Source organism: Vipera berus (genome assembly GCF_964194415.1).
Source record: "Vipera berus genome assembly, chromosome: 1".
Lineage (NCBI taxonomy): Eukaryota > Metazoa > Chordata > Lepidosauria > Squamata > Viperidae > Vipera > Vipera berus.
This window is the reverse complement of record NC_138202.1, coordinates 115,286,783-115,307,499: the sequence shown is the minus strand read 5'-3', so window position 1 is coordinate 115,307,499 and position 20,717 is coordinate 115,286,783. Positions and strand designations below refer to the sequence as shown.

General features: G+C 38.6%; 1 protein-coding gene across 9 annotated transcripts in view; it reads left to right on the top strand.

The window, feature by feature from the left end:
• DAGLA (diacylglycerol lipase alpha) overlaps window positions 1-20,717 on the top strand; it is a 131,809-nt gene that overhangs the window by 65,422 nt on the left and 45,670 nt on the right. For 7 of the 9 annotated variants that reach the window (XM_081314571.1, XM_081314569.1, XM_081314574.1 and 4 more), the window contains exon 2: window positions 13,185-13,314. In XM_081314571.1, the coding sequence (XP_081170697.1) occupies window positions 13,299-13,314 (16 nt within the window). In that variant the 5' untranslated portion in view covers window positions 13,185-13,298. Of the gene's footprint in view, window positions 1-7,169; window positions 7,361-13,184; window positions 13,315-16,715; window positions 16,784-20,717 lie in introns of those variants that run through there. The other 2 variants (XM_081314577.1, XM_081314572.1) reach the window with 2 other exon arrangements.

Below are 20,717 nucleotides of genomic sequence, written 5' to 3'. Positions count from 1 at the left end.
GTGTGTGTGTGTGTGTGTGTGTGTATATATATATATATATATATATATATATATATATATATATATATATATATATATATATGTGTGTGTGTGTGTATATATATATATATATATATATATATATATATATATATATATATATATATATATATATATATATATATATATATATATATATATATATATATATATATATATATATATATATATATATATATATATATATATATATATATATATGTCAAATGCTTGTTAACTATTTTAGATTACCTTGCTAGGCCCCAAACATGGGACAAATCTTTATTTCCTGTGTCAGCCTAACCTGAAGGTTATATATATATGTCTTGGCGTATTCGGGTCTTTTCCCGTGTAAGATTGAGGGTGTCTTGGTGACATTTCGACGAGGTCCCACTCGTCATCTTCAGGCTGGTGTCTTCGGCTTTGCTCGCACAAGCACAAAGCTAAAGACACAAGCCTGAAGATGACGAGTGGGACCTCGTCGAAACGTTGCCAAGACACCCTCAATCTTACATGGGAAAAGACCCGAATACGCCAAGACCTACATACCTGTATGTATATGTATATGTATATATATGTAGCCATATATATATATATATATGGCTGCCTAACTCATTCTCAGTGACTCCAGGCCAGTTACAAACATAAAAACCCAATATAAAAACAATAAAAAACAATAAATCCTTCACTCCCTGGTGACAACAGTCACTCAGATAAGGTACTTGATGAGTGCCATCCCACTCTGGGTTCCCCAAACAGTTGGCAAAACCAGGTCTTCAGGTCCTTGCGAAAGAGTGATAAGTGGGGACCAATCTTATCTCCACAAGGGTGACATTCCTCAGGGAAGAAACCGCCACAAAGAAGTCCATTCTTCTTTGTCCTGCTAGAGCAGGGGTCCCCAATCCCCAGGCCATTGACTGATACTGGTCCATAGCCTGTTAGGAATGGATCCACACACATGTAGAGGTGAGCACTAGGCGAGCAAGTCAAAATGAAACCATTACTTCCCCCCCCCTTGGTCCATGGAAAACTTGTCTTCCATGAAATCAGTCCCTGGTGCCAGAAAGGTTGGGGTCTTTCTGAGAGACCTCCTTAGGAGAGGCAACATTTAGCATTCTATACTAAGCAGTTTCTGAAATTATGCCCCATTTTGGAATTATAATCCAGAGAGCAAGATATTTCAGCCTTTGCGTGAGATTTCTTTTAACATTCAGTGTTCTTAACTCATAACAGAAAACAAACCTCTGCCTTGGATTTTAGTTTTCATATATGCATTATATTCAGGATGTTCAGACTTTTTCCAAACACATAGGAACTGGTTTTCTGGAACCCCTGATCTGCAGAATGATTGCTATGGCATTTTTTCACAGGAGACATGCTTCATTCTTTCACCTGCACTTTAGAAAAACTGCTGTGGATAACAAGACTGAATTCAAGTGATTCCCCCCCCCTTAGCTTCTTATGGAATCCTGTCAAGAATTTTGTAAAATGCAGTTTGAAAAACTCTACCTTACCTAATTTGTAGAAACAGGAATCTCCAGAAATAAAAACCAAAGGTTCTATATTTTCTTTATTTTCCTTCCTTCCTTCCTTCCTTCCTTCCTTCCTTCCTTCCTTCCTTCATAGATACATGCATACAGCTGTTAGATTGTTGGAAAAATATACCGGTATACAGAAAGCTTTTTTTCTAGCAAAGATGTTCTGTACTACATTGATTGGAGAATAGAATGTTGGAACGTCCCTTCTATTTTAAACTAATAAATATGCATATAACCATAGAAATCCGTTGAACCTAGGCTAATATTGGACTTCAAAAAAAGTCATGTGCAGTGTAAAAAAACATAAAGTCAATCATGATGCTCAAAACATGCCAGAAATAGTGTTGGTCTAAAAACAGTGGATTTTGTTCTGAACAGAGAAAAAAAATCTCAAAACACAAATGCTTTGTTTTGAACTGTGAATTTTTGAACTGCTCTTTTGAGCATATTATAGTGTTTTGACTTGAAACAGTTTGCATACCTCCATTTGAAACAAACAATAAGAGAAAATCCCCAGAATCAGAAATTATTGTCCCAAGAGATAAGCTGCCTTTCAGTTTTAGTTTCCCTTTCATTTTTGTTGTTAGTTCCGAAGTCGTGTCCGACCCATCGCGACCCCACGGACAACATTCCTCCAGGCCTTCCTGTCCTCAACCATCTTCTGGAGTCCATTTAGTCTCACGCCTACTGCTTCAGTGACTCCATCCAGCCACCTCATTCTCTGTCGTCCCCTTCTTCTATTGCCCTCAATCTTTCCCAGCATTAGGCTCTTCTCCAGTGAGTCCTTCCTTCTCATTAGGTGGCCAAAGTATTTGAGTTTTAGCTTCAGGATCTGGCCTTCTAAAGAGCAGTCAGGGTTGATCTCCTCTAGGACTGACCGGTTTGATCGCCTTGCAGTCCAAGGGACTTGCAGGAGTCTTCTCCAGCACCATAGAATTGTAAAGACCTCACCGGTTTTTGCCTCTGAACAACTACAATGAAAGGGTTTAGCAGATGAGAAGGCTATGGAGATTTTGTTGCTGCAGCTCAGAGTTTGCACTATGTAAATGCTAACTGACAAAACGTGATCCACTGGAGAAGGAAATGGCAACCCACTCCAGTATCTTTGCCATGAAAACCCTATGGACAGTACCAAAAGGCAAAACGATATGACGCTGGAAGATGAGCCCCTCAGGTCAGAAGGCGTCCAATATGCTACTGGGGAAGAGCAGAGGGCTAGTACTAATAGCGCCAGAAAGAATGAAGCGACTGGGCCAAAGCCGAAAGGACGCTCAGCTGTGGATGTGTCTGGTGGTGAAAGGAAAGTCCGATGCTGTAAAGATTTTTTCTCCATAGGAACCTGGAATGTAAGATCCATGAATCAAGGAAAGCTGGACGTGGTCAAACAAGAGATGACAAGACTGAACATCGACATCTTAGGTATCAGCGAACTAAAATGGACAGGAATGGGTGAATTTAATTCAGATGACCATCAGGTATACTACTGCGGGCAAGAATCCCTCAGAAGAAATGGAGTAGCCTTCATAGTCAATAAAAGAGTAGGAAAAGCAATACTGGGATACAATCCTCAAAATGACAGAATGATCTCAGTTCGAATCCAAGGCAAACCATTCAATATCACAGTAGTCCAAGTCTATGCCCCAACCACCAGTGCTGAAGAGGATGAAATTGACCGGTTCTATGAAGCCCTACAGCACCTTATAGAACTAACACCAAAAAATGATGTCCTTATCATCATGGGGGATTGGAATGCTAAAGTAGGAAGCCAAAAGATAACTGGAATAACAGGCAAGTTTGGCCTTGGAGTACAAAATGAAGCAGGGCACAGGCTGATAGAATTTTGTCAAGAGAATATGATGGTCATAGCAAACACTCTTTTCCAACAACCCAAGAGACGGCTCTACACATGGACATCACCAGACGGTCATCACAGAAATCAGATTGACTATATGCTCTGCAGCCAAAGATGGAGAAGCTCTATACAGTCAGTAAAAACAAGACCAGGAGCTGACTGTGGCTCAGACCATGAGCTTCTCCTTGCAAAGTTTAAGCTTAAACTGAAGAAAGTAGGGAAAAGCACTAGGCCACTCAGGTATGAATTAAATCATATCCCTGTTGAATATACAGTAGAGGTGACAAATAGATTTAAGGAATTAGATCTGATAGACAGAGTGCCTGAAGAACTATGGACAGAGGTTCGCGACATTGTACAACAGGTAGCAACCAAAACCATCCCAAAGAAAAAGAAATGCAAGAAAGCAAAATGGCTGTCTGAGGAAGCTTTGCAAATAGCTAAGGAAAGGAGGGAAGCGAAAGGCAAGGGAGAAAAACATAGATATGCCCAATTGAGTGCAGAATTCCAGAGAATAGCTAGAAGAGATAAGAATGCCTTCTTAAATGAACAGTGCAAAGAAATAGAAGAAAACAATAGAATAGGGAGGACCAGAGATCTTTTCAAGAAAATTGGAGAGATGAAGGGAACGTTTAATGCAAAAATGGGCATGATAAAGGACCAAAATGGCAGGGACCTAACAGAGGCAGAAGAGATTAAGAAGAGGTGGCAAAATTACACAGAAGAACTATACAAGAATGAGCTTAATGTCCCTGATAATCACAATGAGGTGGTCACTGACCTCGAGCCAGACATCCTAGAATGTGAAGTGAAGTGGGCCTTAGAAAAGCTGAGCAACAACAAAGCTAGTGGAGGTGACAGTATTCCAGCTGAGCTATTCAAAATCTTAAAAGACAGTGCAGTAAAAGTGCTACACTCAATTTGCCAGCAAATTTGGAAAACTCAACAGTGGCCACAGGATTGGAAAAGATCAGTTTACATTCCAATTCCAAAGAAAGGCAGTGCCAAAGAATGTTCAAACTATCGCACCATTGCACTCATTTCTCATGCTAGTAAAGTCATGCTTAAAATCCTACAAGCTAGACTTCAGCAGTATGTGGATCGAGAACTACCAGAAGTACAGGCAGGATTTCGAAGAGGCAGAGGAACTAGAGATCAAATTGCCAACATACGCTGGATCATGGAGAAAGCTAGGGAGTTCCAGAAAAACATCTACTTCTGCTTCATTGACTATGCTAAAGCCTTTGATTGTGTGGATCATAACAAACTGTGGCAAGTTCTTAAAGAGATGGGAGTACCAGACCATCTTATTTGTCTCTTGAGAAACCTATATGCGGGTCAAGAAGCAACAGTGAGAACTGGACACGGAACCACTGATTGGTTCAAAATTGGGAAAGGAGTCCGGCAAGGCTGTATACTGTCGCCCTGCCTATTTAACTTATATGCAGAGCACATCATGAGAAAGGCAGGGCTAGATGAATCAAAAGTTGGAATTAAGATTGCCGGAAGAAATATCAACAACCTAAGATACGCAGATGATACCACTCTAATGGCAGAAAGTGAAGAAGAACTAAAGAGCCTCTTGTTGCGGGTGAAGAAGGAGAGTGCAAAACTTGGGTTGAAACTTAACATTAAGAAAACCAAGATCATGGCATCTGGCCCTCTCAATTCCTGGCAAATAGATGGGGAAGAAATGGAGGTAGTGACAGATTTTATTTTCCTGGGCTCCAAGATCACTGCAGATGGGGACTGTAGCCAAGAAATTAAAAGACGCTTGCTCCTGGGGAGGAAAGCCATGACAAATCTAGACAGCACACTAAAAAGCAGAGACATCACCCTGTCAACAAAAGTGCATATAGTCAAGGCTATGGTCTTCCCAGTTGCAATGTATGGCAGTGAAAGTTGGACCATAAGAAAGGCTGAGCGCCAAAGAATTGAGGCCTTTGAACTATGGTGCTGGAGAAGACTCCTGCGAGTCCCTTGGACTGCAAGGCGATCAAACCGGTCAGTCCTAGAGGAGATCAATCCTGACTGCTCTTTAGAAGGCCAGATCCTGAAGCTAAAACTCAAATACTTTGGCCACCTAATGAGAAGGAAGGACTCACTGGAGAAAAGCCTAATGCTGGGAAAGATCGAGGGCAATAGAAGAAGGGGACGACAGAGAATGAGGTGGCTGGATGGAGTCACTGAAGCAGTAGGCGTGAGCTTAAATGAACTTCAGAAGATGGTAGAGGACAGAAAGGCCTGGAGGAATGTTGTCCATAGGGTCGCGATGGGTCGGACACGACTTCGCAGCTAACAACAACAAATGCTAACTGCAGTAGCTAACTTTGCTTCTGCTGCTGCTAGCACTTTGTCACTTTCATTAAGGCTCAGGAAGTTACAATTGTTAGCATATGATAGAAGTGGGGTTTAATCACTCATTTTTTGCTATCTTTCTGCAAAATTTAGAAAACTTCCACTTGGAGAAGCTTCAGCAGAAATCTATAAGTCGGTCTGCATGTTTCCTGTTGGTAGTTTGTAATGCAGTTTCAGATACTTTAGTGTAGTCCCTTCTGAAGATACAACAATGGTGGTGGCAGGCAGAGCAAGTGAATGATTTAAAACATCCCTTCACTATCTGCCTTTAGAAATTATGTCCAAAGTTCAGAAAGAGAAGGGTTGTTTTTTCTGAGTAAGGCTGGGCTAAAATGCCCCTCCCCAATAAGCAAAAAACATTTTTGAAAGATGAAATCATATCCTTCAAGGCAGAACAATCTCCAGATTGTGAAAATGCATGTTGTGAGGCAGAAAGAATCCTATTCATGGGCTTTAAAATAGCAGCCTGAAGACTGATGATGTTTTATACATATCTTAATTGCAAATTTCCGCTTCAATTGCTTATGGTAAAAGTATGCCATCTGGTGTTCTTCTGAATATAGAGAGTAGTGATATGAGTAGCTGTAATCAATGTAACATAGATTGGGGAATTCAATATTTCTTGTTTTTTTGCTTGTAAAGTAACACAGTAAGCAGAGAATAGACAGTTCTTTGGGCAGAAATTAAATCCAGTGGCTTCCTGATGCTAAGATATAAATACTGTATGTTTATAATCATATACTGTATTTGAAGTGTGTACCACAAAATGGAAAGATTCCTGAGAAAAACAGCTTCTTATAGCTATGGATATATTTCTTAAATTACTCCTTTTAATGAAGTATATACAGCTTTAAACTACTTTATTCAATCCTAGGTGTGGGATGGTACCCATTAAAAAGTGCTGTGTTAAATTAGACCAAAGCTCTTTGTCACACTACATTGTATCTCCTGCTGATTAAATAATCCCTAAGGAAAGCCCGCATAATATGACTGCCATAGTATTTTTGCTTCCATCCTGAAACAGCTATCACTCAAAGGGTACCCTACTATTGACCATAGAATATGTTCCATCTGAGACTAGATTTTTCTAGATACATGTAACAATGGCAAATATTCCTTGCCAAACTAAATGTAGTCATAATCCCTCTGTTTCTTTTTATATCTTAGACTCATTCATATAAAGGATGGATGGAAGGAAGGAAGGAAGGAAGGAAGGAAGGAAGGAAGGAAGGAAGGAAGGAAGGAAGGAAGGACAGACTGACTGATGTTCTGTGTACTGAAAAAAAATCTATCTCTTTATCATCTTTTTAGGAATGTATTTATGGCTGTATAGTACCTGGAGTAATAATTCATTCAATCATTCTGTCTGCATCCTTCCCTTTGTAATACACTCTACCCCATTTTTTGTTTTCCACAATTGCCACATACTTCCCTTTCCCATCCTCCTTTTTTTGGATTGTTTATAATTTTTTTTTGTATTTATAATATGTATATTCCATTTTTTTCTCTCCTGGCAAAAAATAGCACATCTAATGGAGAAATTCCACTCATTTTATGGCCACAGCAAAAACTATCAGCTAACTTCTGCTGAAAGGTAATAACTGATGCCATGTCACTCAACAAATTTCATAGTTGGATGGAATGTTGAACTGTATAGATTTATACAGTAAGTTGCATCATTAACTTATAAATCCGTTCTAACCCACCCACCCTGAAGAAAATAGCAAAATAACCATGTGAGAAAGAACTGCTCATGTATATCTAGTCACTTTGTTTACATCCCCAGTTGTCATGCTATATTAGAGAAAAGTGATTGCCCATCCTGGTTGCATCAGTTACCTAGATTTGTGGCCTACTGTATTATTATTATTATTATTATTATTATTATTATTATTATTATTATTATTATTATTATTATTATTATTAATTTTATTTGTATACCGCCCTTCTCCCGAAGGACTCAGGGTGGTGAACAGGGCAATACATATTAAAAAACAAGATACAAAAATTAAAAACGATTAAACAAAATGCCCACGAATAAGTTAAAACACATTAAAAAGTAGGTTAAAACAGATTAGTAAAACCCAACCCCATCCCATCAGGCCAGGCCAGCTTGTTCGAAAAGGTAGGTTTTGAGATCGCGCCGGAAGGAGCGGAGGTCAGGCGCCATCCGGAGCTCGACCGGAAGATGGTTCCATAAATCCGGTGCGCTCACAGAGAATGCCCTCCCCCTGGGGGCCACCAGTCGACATTCTTTGACCGGTGGCACCCTGAGGAGGCCCTCTCTGTGGGAGCGTACTGGGCGGAGGGAAGTTGACGCCGGCCGCAGGTGCTCCCCAAGGTATTCCGGACCCATGCCATGTAGGGCTTTGTAGGTCATTACCAACACCTTGAATCTCACCCGGAAGACAACTGGAAGCCAATGCAGCTCGCGGAGCAGAGGTGTAACATGGGAGTGTCGGGAAACTCCCAACACAACTCTCGCGGCTGCATTCTGTACCAGCTGGAGCCTCCGAGTGGTCTTCAAGGGTAGCCCCATGTAGAGAGCGTTGCAGTAGTCCAGACGAGAGGTCACAAGGGCGTGAGTGACTGTACGTAAGGCATCCCGGTCTAGATAGGGCCGCAACTGGCGCACCAGGCGAACCTGGGCGAAGGCCCCCCTAGTCACAGCTACTATATGGTCTTCTAGAGAAAGCTGTGAATCTGGGAGGACTCCCAAGTTGCGAGCCCTATCTACGGGGGGTAATCTCACCCCCCATAGAGAGAGATGGGATATCCTGAATATCCCGAGATGCCGGTACGCACAGCCACTCGGTCTTGTCAGGGTTGAGTCGAAGCCTGTTCCTCCCCATCCAGACCCGAACCGCCTCCAGGCAGCGGGACATCACGTCGAGGGCATCACTGGGGTGGTTTGGGGTCGAAATGAAAAGCTGGGTATCATCAGCATACTGATGATACCCAACTCCAAAACCACGAATGATCTCACCCAGCGGTTTCATGTAGATGTTGAACAGGAGAGGCGAGAGGACCGACCCCTGAGGGACTCCACAAGCGAGAGGCCTCGAGGTCGACCTCTGCCCCCCTGCCAACACCGACTGCGAGCGTCCCAGGAGATAGGAGGAGAACCACTGAAGAACTGTGCCTCCCACTCCCAATCCCCTGAGACGCCGCAGCAAGATACCATGGTCGATGGTATCGAAAGCCGCTGAGAGGTCTAATAGGACTAGGACAGAGGAATATCCCCTGTCCCGAGCCCTCCAGAGATCATTCACCAGAGCGACCAATGCCGTCTGTATAACTCACCACTTCAGATATCTGGTAAGAGCCATGCTTCCACAAACTGGTCTGGCTGTATCTAGCTCATTCCATGAGTGAATGTGGGTCCATCCATACTTTGTTTAGCATACCATATGAGCCAGCCAGAAAAGTGTGCATAACATGCTAAAGAATATATAGGCAGAACTTTCTATAGTTTCTTAACTATGTCCATTTGTGAAAGACAACCCAGTGGGCATTATTATAGCAGTAGGCATATAATAACACTTGTTCGTCTAAAGCTCAAATGGACTCAGTTTTCAGCTATAATGCTTAAAATAATGTGACACTCTGTATGAAAATAGCAAATTCTTCAGTATAATATATCATTGGAACCGCAAATGTCAGTAACATGCTGGCATTCCCTAATCCTTCTGTGGTAGTTAACTCAACAAATAAAGTATTTATTAAATTATTTAGTTATATGTGATCTCTTTTATGGTAAAATGGGCTTAGAAACAAACAGTATGCAAATAATATTTGGATGCAATCAATTTTTTGTCATAGATTTTTGCCTCTGTTCTGGGCATTTTTTTAAACAGGTTCCATAGCCTGAAAATGCATGAAAACGTCTGGTTTAGATAAAATGATCATTAATCAACTCTTTGTGAAGAGATTGCATTGTTCTTTGTTCATTATCTTGAACAAATTCATTATACAGGCAGGGCTAAGCCAAAATATTGTCTATTTATGGCTTAGTGTGTAGTGTGAACCCTGTGAAATAAAGGCTATTTACAAACATCTTTAAGGCAACTATGGTTTCAGTGTACTATATCGGCTTCATTTATGTCAGCTATTTGCAGGTCCCATTAAGCTGAGAAACAAAATCAGTAGCTTGTTTTAGATCTGTTTGGCAACAGGCAGAAATCATAGCAGGCAGCAGGGACTTTTTTACATACTTCAAATACATCTAATGAAGTATTTATTTGCTACTATAAATATGCTAGCTTTAAACTATACAATATTATTTTATTATTTGAAGATACAAGTTGAGTAATAATATTACTCAGCTTGACAGAAATGTTCTTCAGAGAGAAATAAAGATTATATAAAATATCTATATATGCTATGTATTTCCATTAACATAGTACAGGTAGTCCTCGACTTACAACAATTCACTTAGTGACCGTTCAAAGGTACAACTGCCCTGAAAAAAGTGACTTATGACCATTTTTCACACTTATGACCATTGCAGCATCCTCATAGTCATGTGATTTAGATTCGGATGCTTGGCAACTCACTTATATTTATGACGGTTGGAGTGTCCCAGGGTCACACAGTCCCCTTTTGCGACCTTCTGATAAGCAAAGTCAATGGGTGAGCCAGATTCACTTAACAACTGTGTGACTAATTCAACAGCTGCAGTGATTCACTTCACAACTGTGGCAAGAAAAGTCATAAAATAGGGCAAAACTCACTTAACAAATTTCTCACTTAGCAACATAAATGTTGGGCTCAATTGTAGTCATAGGTTGAGGACTACCTGTAAGTGTATAATTTTAATAATTCTTTATCCATTGTAAGGCTTCCATTGTAATATATGTGGAATGGGCACATATAAATTGATTGATAAATGAATAAATCAAATTCCATCAAAATTTATTAAATAAATGAATAAATCAAATTTATATAGCCATCTATCTCATGAGAATTGAGTTAGTAGAACTGTTTTCTTTTTTGTTTGTTTGTTGTTTGTTTGTTATGATTTGGGTTCAGTGGTTAAAAATAAGTTAAGCAACCCAGAAAAGCAAGAATACTGGTTTTTGTTATATTTCCGATGCTTATTTACTATAGATTTAGTTAGATTGCATTTTCCCCATTGTTTGATTACCTATTAAAATAAATCATATACTATTTATGCTTTAAATAGAATTAAGTATAAAAAAACAAAATTCCCACCAGAAGGCATACATTTTTCCTCATCTCTTTATTTCTAAAAATGTACTGTATGCATACACGTATACAGTTCTAGAGGGTGTTTTTTTTTAAAAAATGCATTATTCTCTTGCTCATTATGAAATTATAGCCAATCCTATACAAGTTTCTAATGTTTTAATAGAGTATTCATCTAAGAAGAATTTTGCAGATTTTTCAGGAGGACTTGCTCTTCTCCTGTAGTGAAAATATTAATAAGCAAGGATCAATACCAAACATTCAGGCAGAAATCAATATTCCAGTCAAGGTTCCATCAAAACTTGCAAATCAAGTTACTATACACAAATAAGCAGAAAACCTCCGCACTTGCTTGCATTGATGGTATGACCTAGCAGGGTAATGAAACATTTGTAAGCTAACAGTCAAACTCCAAAAGCCTTAAGAACTTTGTAATTCAGTCCTGAGCTGCATATATTCCCTTCTATTGAAATATTTTATTTTACCCAAACCATTGGTTCATTTTGTTAATTCCTATAGACAGCCATTTTCTGGAGTGTCTTTTCCAACTTGCTAGCTAAATTCATTTAAATGGAGTTTCCAGGAATTGAATTTGAGACAATCTATATAGAAATAGCATATTCTACACTGACAATTATTAATTCAGTTAAATTCACTAAAACAATTGGAAATTAGTCTAAAGAATTGGTAATAGATACCAGTTTGCATTCATGCAAATGATGATTCATGCTTATGTCAGAAAATTGCATCAGAAAATTGGTGAGAATTGATATACATTAAAGACCATAAACTAATTCTGTCAATTGTACTGTCACACTGTTTGCCTAAACTTCTGTCTTCTTTGTTTTGCATCTTTTAAATTTCAAATTCTTTCCATCCTATTTATCAAGAAACATTGATTAAAATTTGATAATTTTATTTTAGCTTTTGCTTTTTTAAAAAAAATATGCAACTGTAGGGGGATTTGTCTAACTTATATGATATGAGTAGTATTTTAGCTCATGTCCTTACATATATTGCTAGAAGTGAGGAGCTTTGGTTCCTCCTACCTGTTTGTTTGTTTGTTTATAGAACACATACGCCAGGCATGTACTACCACCTTTGGTGGACATGCCCCAAAGCAAAAAAATTCTGGTTGAAAATACTGATGTGGTTAGAGAAAATGTTAAGAAAACATGTAGATTTTAAGCAGAACTATTTCTTTTAGGCATAACCTCAGAAAACTCTGATAAAAAATTTGTATATTTAATATTACATGTATTAACAGCAGCGAGAATTACATTTGCACAGCATTGGAAAAATGAAGCCATCTCATCTGGCTAAGATAAGCCTATCTTACTCATGCTGGCAGAAGAGGCCTGCTATGGATCCTGTCATTCTCCTGCCTTCTCTTCTGTAGCATTGGTTCTCTGGAACATCCTGACCCCGGGCGGCAGGATGTTCCAGAGGCCTGATGCTACAGCAGAGAAGTCTCTTCTGGATCCCCTCAGCCAGTGTTCCTTAAATAACAGGGTCCATAGCCAGCCTCCTCTGCTAGCATGAGTAGGGCAGCCTTGTTGTAGTTGGATGAGTTGGTTCATCAAATAATCTGGACCCTGCTATGGAAGGCTTTAAAGGTCATAACCAACACTTTGAATTGCACCCATAAGCAAACCATCAGCCAATGCAGCTCACGAGGTACGGTAGTGCTGTAGCATGGGCCATTCTATGGGCACCAAAGCTAATTATGCTGCTGCAGATTGTATTAGTTGAGGCTTTCAAATGCATTTCAAGGGTAGCCCTATGTATTGCTCATTGCAATAATCCAGATGAGAGATGACTAGGGCTTGAGTGACTGAGCACAAAGAGTCCTGATCCAAGAAAGGCTGCAGCTGGTGCACGAATCGAAGTGTGCAAAGGCTCTCCTAGCTACGACCACCACCTGCTTGATTTCCTGTGGAAGAGGTGAAATTGCTTCGGTGCTATTTTTTTTCTTTTGGTATTTTTCTCAACATGATAACACTACATCATCTTAACTCTCTTTCCTTTATCCTATAGTCCTTTGGCTAAATAAGGATATAGAAAAAGTGGATAAATTATGACCCCCATTTCACATGCTTGGAGAAATCCAAGCATTGTTGAACAGTGGGGTGGTAGTGATGATAGTAATAACAGCGTATTAACAAATATTTGCTGAGCTGCTTTTTTCTTCTCTTCCCTGGGATTTTCAGTGGCTACAGGGTGAATATGCTGATTCCTCCTTCATTCACAAAGTCTACATCCATGGATACAGACTTTCCCAGTAAAGCTTCTTGTGACAGAAGAATGTGCTTCTACTGGATTACATGCACTACATGCTATGTAAGCATATTTTGATTTCAGTTTTCTCCTCCTTTTGTCTAAAGCTACAGTTCTGCATGGTTTTCTGTTCCATAACTTAAGATAGAATTTTCATAATCTTGTCTGGGCAGACTTACACTGAAAGATTAGTTACCTAACTTATCTTAACCCTTTTTATTGTGTTCATAATTGTAGGCCCTCCCATATTCAATATATGAATGATTTGTTTCGTTTAATGGTGTGCTCCTTTCATTTAATATTTACCTGGCTTTTACAAGTAATTCTCACTTAACAATTGCCTCATATAGTGGCCATTCAAAGTTAGTGTTGCTGTCCTCAGTCATGTTATCTCCATTGCATTCATCAGTATGCATTATCCTGTGCCCGACTAGTTTTTTTCTCCTGTTTTCCCTTCTTGCAGAACAGAGGGATTGGAAAGGAAGGGATTACAAGAGAGTAAGCAAGCACACAGTGGTGAATACACATAAAAAGCAATGTGCATCATGCCAGCAGTCCAATCTCTCTCTCCATTCTGCAAGGATGTGAGAGGGAATAAGCAATTTCTCCAATGTCTGACCTGTTTCTTCTCCCCCTCCCTCTTCACAGTGAATGTAAATACAAACAGTAATTTCCTTGTTAATTATCCCAGCACTGGCGCATGCATTTCAAAATGCATGGGATTAGTTAGGAAGCAAACAAAAGCCAAAGGTATGAAACGGATAAGTCTTACCAGTTTTGAGCTGGAAAGCACAGTTGCAGTCATATGATTTCCCACTTAGAAACTGCTTTGCTTAGTAATGTTGCTGGTCCCAACTGTGGTCATTAAACAAGATCTCTAAGAAAATCAAATAGTTCTTCATAGTCACATGGAATTATTCTTATTCTTCACTTGCATAGTAGAAGTACTAGTTTGGGCATAACTAGATTCAAAAGTTAGTCATATAGAGAACACAATTTTGGTAAGAAGAAAATAATATCAGGTTAGCTGTTAAAATGAATTATTCTTGGCTCTTTTAATCACCATATGTTGTCACTGCTGGACATGGTATGTAATGCTGAAAATGGTATGTGATTCAAGACAAAATTCAAGACAAGTGAAAGATTACAACTACTTATTTCTAGTAATTACCAGTAAAAAATGAGTATCTTATATGCTTATAAAATAAAGAGCATGAAAAATGAGTATCTTGATTTTTAGCATAATAGAAAGGAAAAAAATACATGCTATCTTCCATGGTGGGAACTGGAGCAATAAAATTTAAAGACAGAATGAAAAAGAACGTCTGGGAGATTTGCCGGTTGAGACTGTTTTGGAATTGGGGATATGTTGAGGCTGTGCTGGCTTCTTGCTCTCATGTGAGATATGAGTGGTTTGATAAGATTATGATGGAACCATTAGAGTGGGGTGGAAGAGACCATCAAGGGATGGAGTGGTGGACAGCAGTGAAGTGGTGATATTAATATGTGGTATATTCCATCCCTCTGCGCTCTGTCCCAAAACCTAGTCTCCAGAACTGCTGCTGCTTAATGTCACGTCAGCCTCCAACAAAGCTCACCTCATCCATGATCTGATCATGGACAAGGGAGCCAGCTTAGTGTACAGTAGTGGCCAAAATTGTGGAAACCTTTTGGGAAAAGTGTATTTTTGAGGTTTGATGGCTAATAACACCACTTTCTTTTTAGTAGTACCATAAAATTATATAGCAATGGAATGATAATTTAATCAAGAATGTAATGCAACAAAGTTTGTTCAATTATCTGTACTGTATTCTGTGAAAAGTTATAGCCAAATAACCAGAAAAAGGAAGCACAACTTGCTTAGGTTGATATCTGGTAGCTTTTCCTTCATCTGATTGTAGCCAATGAGCATGAGTGTTTAGAGAGCCAATCAGGTGTCATCTTGTTTTGGCAATGAGCCAATCAGATCACAGTAGGATTCAGTTACTGATGTCATGTATTGAAGCTGAGAGGTGGACATTTGTCAGTGTGTTATGTGATCGCTATCAAGTTGGTTGGGTTTCCCCCCCCTTTCATTTAGTGAGCTTGTAAAATGTAATAAAATTAAAGTAATGGTGCAGAGTTGAGTGGTTGCCCAGAAAGCGATGTAAAATAGTATTATTAAGTGAACAAGGCTACAGTTATAAAGAAATTAGAAGAAAAATTGGTGGAAACTTAACCAAAGGTGGCATTTCTACTGTACATTTTTCCGAAAAGGTTTCCACAATTTTGGCCACTACTGTATATGGAATTTGGTTGGATGCAGAGGAGGAATCTTTCTCTTTCAAAAACGTACCCTCTTGGGTTTTAAGTGTGGTACCAGCTGCAATTCCAGGGCAGAGGTAGGTGTGGCTGCTGTTAACCAAAAGTGTCTGGTGGCCAGACATAGCCAAATGGGAGACCCTTTTTGTGGTATTGAGCTATAGGGGTCATTTGGCCTTATTGCTTGCCTTCCTCCATACCTAGAGGTGGCCAGGTTGAACTCCTTGACTCTGTGGCTGAGTTGCCAGTGGATCTAGCCAGACTAATGGTGCTGGAGGATTTCCTTCTCCTTCTTTGGGCCTGTGGATTGAAAGTTTATGGCTGCCATGGCAACCATTGACTTGATCCATTTAACTTATTGATGGCCTACATCATAATCACACATTGGACGTGACTTTTGTCTTAGGGCCGTGGAAAAGTAACCTAGGCCTGGGATGAGTTAACATTAGTGCCTTGCCCTGGAGCCAAACTTTTTGAAGTTAAACGCTGATTGGCTGGGTCCTATGGAAATTGCTGAGGCACATCTTAGCTCAATTATTTGAAAGGAAAAATATATGAACCCCTTATGGACTTTTTGTGTAAAAAAAGAAAATAATTTTGTGACTCACATTTTTGATGATTAGAAATAGGTTATAGAAAGAAAGGAATTATGATGTAATCTTGGAGAGATTTGATTAGAATTTGATAAGAGAGATGTTCGATTAGAATTTCATCTCTTAACTGCCAAATCATAAACCATTTCTTAATATTTCTTTTCATGTTTTGTCCTTTTGTTTTCTCTTTCTTTTTTCTATCTTGTTTATTTTTTTCCTTTCCTTTCTCTTTTCTCTCTTACACATTTACTATATATTTTTCTTTGAATGTAATTATATATGAGTGAATATAAATGGTTTGGGACATTCCATGCATAACTAAAGTTTAACAATATATCAGTTATTGTTACTATAAAAGGAAAACATGATAATTTACTGAGAACAGGTTATCTTAACCTCTCAGGCAATGTTTGTATATTCAGTGAATGGAAGTCTTTGTGAAATCAAGAGGAATATATGCATTTTGAAATTTAAAATAATTGTACCTTCCCTAGCAAAAGCTTACATTTTTTATAGATAGCCCAACTCATAGCTGAAAAATGGGACATTTTACTTACTAATTCACTGTAGGGGAAGGAGTGGCAGAACTCGTGGGTGGAATCAAAAGAGGAATCAGCCTAGCCATAGCCACAAATGAAGTAAGTCCAATCCCTCTTGAATTCCATTGACTTTTAGATAGCTTTAATGATTGAGTAAATTGCTGTACATAGGCACATTTAATTTGGACTTCACAGGTGGTCCTGGTACTTAACATTCACTGACGAATTGTATCCTGTACACAGTAATAAGATGATATATGCCATTATTGGATTTATGGATTAGATTCAGACTCCATCAAAATCCAAAATGCAGTTAATTTAGTCTGGGATTTGTTACTAGTTAAATGGATACTGGTGCTCTGGTTAGTGCTTTGGACAGTGACTAGATGCAATTACGATGGTGATGAAAAAGTAACTTTATGACCAATGCCCACATTTGCTATCTTGGCACTATCTCACTATCAATTACGAGTTCACCAGTATGCTCAGTTAGCACGTGACCCATTTTTGTCTCTTCTTCTTCCTCTTCTTGAGCTGGGTTTTTTTTTACAGCACAGTACATCCCTAAAAAGTGCTAACCATAAGGTACGGGTGTCAGACTTGCTGCGTCACATGACGTGTTGCGACATATCATGACTTTTTTTGCATTGCCAGACCTGGGGTGGGCGCAGCCTCCGCATAATGCAACCAGCCCATGGGCCAGCCGTTTGACACCCCTGCCAATAGCTCTGTGACCTAATTAGTTGATTAGAACTCGGCACCAGCTACAACTGCTACCTGACAGACAAGGCCCTAGTCAGTTTCACACTAAAAGCTTTTTTTTTGTCTTCTAAGTAGCTTGCAGCTGCATCCACCTGCTTGTTAGGCAAACAGCTGGCGCTAACACATCCCTTTCTGTGTATTTTCACCTTGTTGCCTTCTTACACTCTTGTAATCCCTTCCTCTCCAGTGAATATAAATATAAATCAATTCTTTTCTTTTTAATGATTCCAGTCTTGGGGTGATCATTCCAAAGTACAGGGAAATGGAAGAAAAGGGCTATAAGATTTTTATCCAGACTTCCTTGTGAATCAGATCCCAGAAATCTTCCCCACTATTTGTATTCCCCAGCTGTTTGGGGCCATATCTTTTTGACATTATAAAGCAAAGCAAAGCTAAAGTAAATACATTAATACAGTCACGTCATATGATTTTTCACTTAGTAGTTGCTTCCTTTAGCTACCAAGTTGCTGGTCCCAATTGTAGTTGTTAAAGAAGGACTACATGTATTATGTTGGGTGGATGCATCACATTGCTTTTTGAAATGAGTTAAGAATGGGGTGATTTTATTAATTAAATTGTTTTGGATAAATGTTTATTTCCTTTATTTTCTTGAAGGTAGCCTTTGCGTGGAAAGGGTATTTGGCATAGTGCTTAAGGCCTCAGGCTGGAAATCTGGAGACTGAGCTCTAGTCCTTTTTTAGGCACAAAGCCAGCTGTGAAACCTTGGCTAATTAGTTAGTCTACACCAGGGGTGTCAAAGTGCCGGCCCACAAGCCAGTTGCATCATATGGAGGCCACGCCCACCCCAGCTCCAGCAATGCAAAAAAAGTGGCGACACGTCACGTGATGCAGAGAGTTTGATTCCCATGGCCTACACTGACTAAAGGAACAAAAAAGACCCCACTCTTTATACAAGAGATCAAATCTATTTGATATAGTTTGGACATTATCAAGGTGCTATATTAGATATAGTTAAAATTGTGTCCCTGGTCTGTATTGCCAAAGCCGACTTAAGAAGGTTAGATAAATAGATTTCTTACAGAGATCAAAAAGTGATACATGCAAGAACTTCTCCAGGAATCCTGCCCTTGATGTATGTTAGTCTCACAGTTTGAAACCTGGGTTTCTTTCTGCATTTTTGAGTCAAACACCCATATGGATTCCTGTGTTAAAGGTTTCTGCTATCCATCCCTTGCTTACAAAATCTCTTTTCCCGGAATATGAACCAAAAGTACAGACTTGACCAGCTTCAACCCTATAGGAACAAACGACAGTAAAGATCTGAAATTGGAAAGTAAAGAATCTATTTTTATGAAGAAAGTTCAGATTAAAACGAAGAGAGTAACAATGACTAGTGTAGATTTTTCATGGTATATCTTTAGTTTTACTTGATTCAGTAATGGCGTTTTGAGATTCTGATACAGCTTCACACTTAGAGCTCATAGTGGAAGATTACAGATCCAGTGACAGTACTTAAAATGGAATTTGAATTTAGTATAAAACAATAACTCTTTTGATAATATTAGAAGTATACATTGTGAATGACCAGAAGAATGTTCTGTGAAACAAGTCCTAGTTATAACACATAATAGAAATTAGATGATTTAGGTGTTGTTCTTTGCTTAAGAAAACAATGCTTGTTTAATATTTGAAAAACAATGGAGGCAAATAGGGATTAAAACTAAGATGCATTAATAATAATAATAATAATAATAATAATAATAATAATAATAATAATAAGAAGAAGAAGAAGAAGAAGAAGAAGAAGAAGAAGAAGTTGTTGTTGGAAGGGACCTTGGAGGTCATCTAGTCCAACCCCCTGCTCAGGCAGGAAACCCTATACCATTTCGGACAAATGGCTGTCCAGTCTCTTCTTAAAAATTTCCAGTGTTGGAGCATTCACAGCTTCTGGAGGCAGGTTGTTCCACTGGTTAATTGTTCTAACTGTCAGGAAATTTCTCTTTAGTTCTAGGTTGCTTCTGTCTTTGGTTAATATCCATCCATTGCTTCTTGTCCTGCCTTCAGGTGCTTTGGAGAATAGCTTGACTCCCTTTTCTTTGTGATAGCCCCTGAGATATTGGAACACTGCTATCATGTCACCCCTAGTCCTTCTCTTCATTAAATTAGACATACCCAATTCCAGCAACGGTTCCTTATATGTTTTAGCCTCCAGTCCCCTGATCATCTTTGTTGCTCTTCTCTGTACTCTTTCTAAAAGAGTCTCAACATCTTTTTTTACATTGAAGCAGTACTGAGAGTGCTACTAGTAAGCTTCATGCTTAAACTGCTACAAAGTTAAAATACAGGAAAAAGAAACTGACATCTTAAAATTTGTAGTAATTTTGTGCCTTGTTGAGGCTTACTATAGATTATTAACTGTTATCAGATTTTCAGCCATAGTTGCAAAATTTTATTTGTATTTGTGTAATTAGTTTATATTTCCCCTAGCAGTTGTACAAGTGGTGAGCAAGGAATGACCAAAAATCACAACTGCCATTTGTTTAAGGATATTAAAAAATACGTCCACTAAATACTGAAATTAAATACACATCTTTGCTAGTTTTGTGTAGCCTGCATAGAGAACAGTGTACTATATCAGTCCAAGAAAATGGACATGGAAGGAGACAGAAAGTGAAAGAAACAAGAATGAAAGTAGAAAGTGTAGGATGAAAAAGTTTCAGAATGAATGAAGGTTGAAGAAAGAATAGAATAGAATAGAATTAGAATAGAATAGAATAGAATAGAATAGAATAGAATAGAATAGAATAGAATAGAATAGAATAGAATAGAATAGAATAGAATAGAATAGAATATTTTTTATTGGCCAAGTGTGATTGGACACACAAGGAATTTGTCTCCAGTGAATAAGCTCTCATTGTACATACAACCAACAAAGTTGTTTTTCTAATGTTAGGTTTGTTGAAAAGTACATAAGAGTGCATATATATATATATATATATATATATATATATATATATATATATATATATATACACACACACACATATATATACATATATATATACATATACATACACACACACACACACACACACACACACACACACACACACAGAGTAAGGGAAGATTTTTATGTCATCCACCAAGGCCAAAAAAATCTAGGGTAAATCTGACCTTTTAGTGGCCATAAGAAGTTATGTTTATTTTTTGCTCCCAAACCCATTGTATACATGGCACAAACTGGATGTGTGCCAGCTACTTCCAATTTATCTGAACATACACTGGAATTTCAATAATTGCCCTCTTCTTG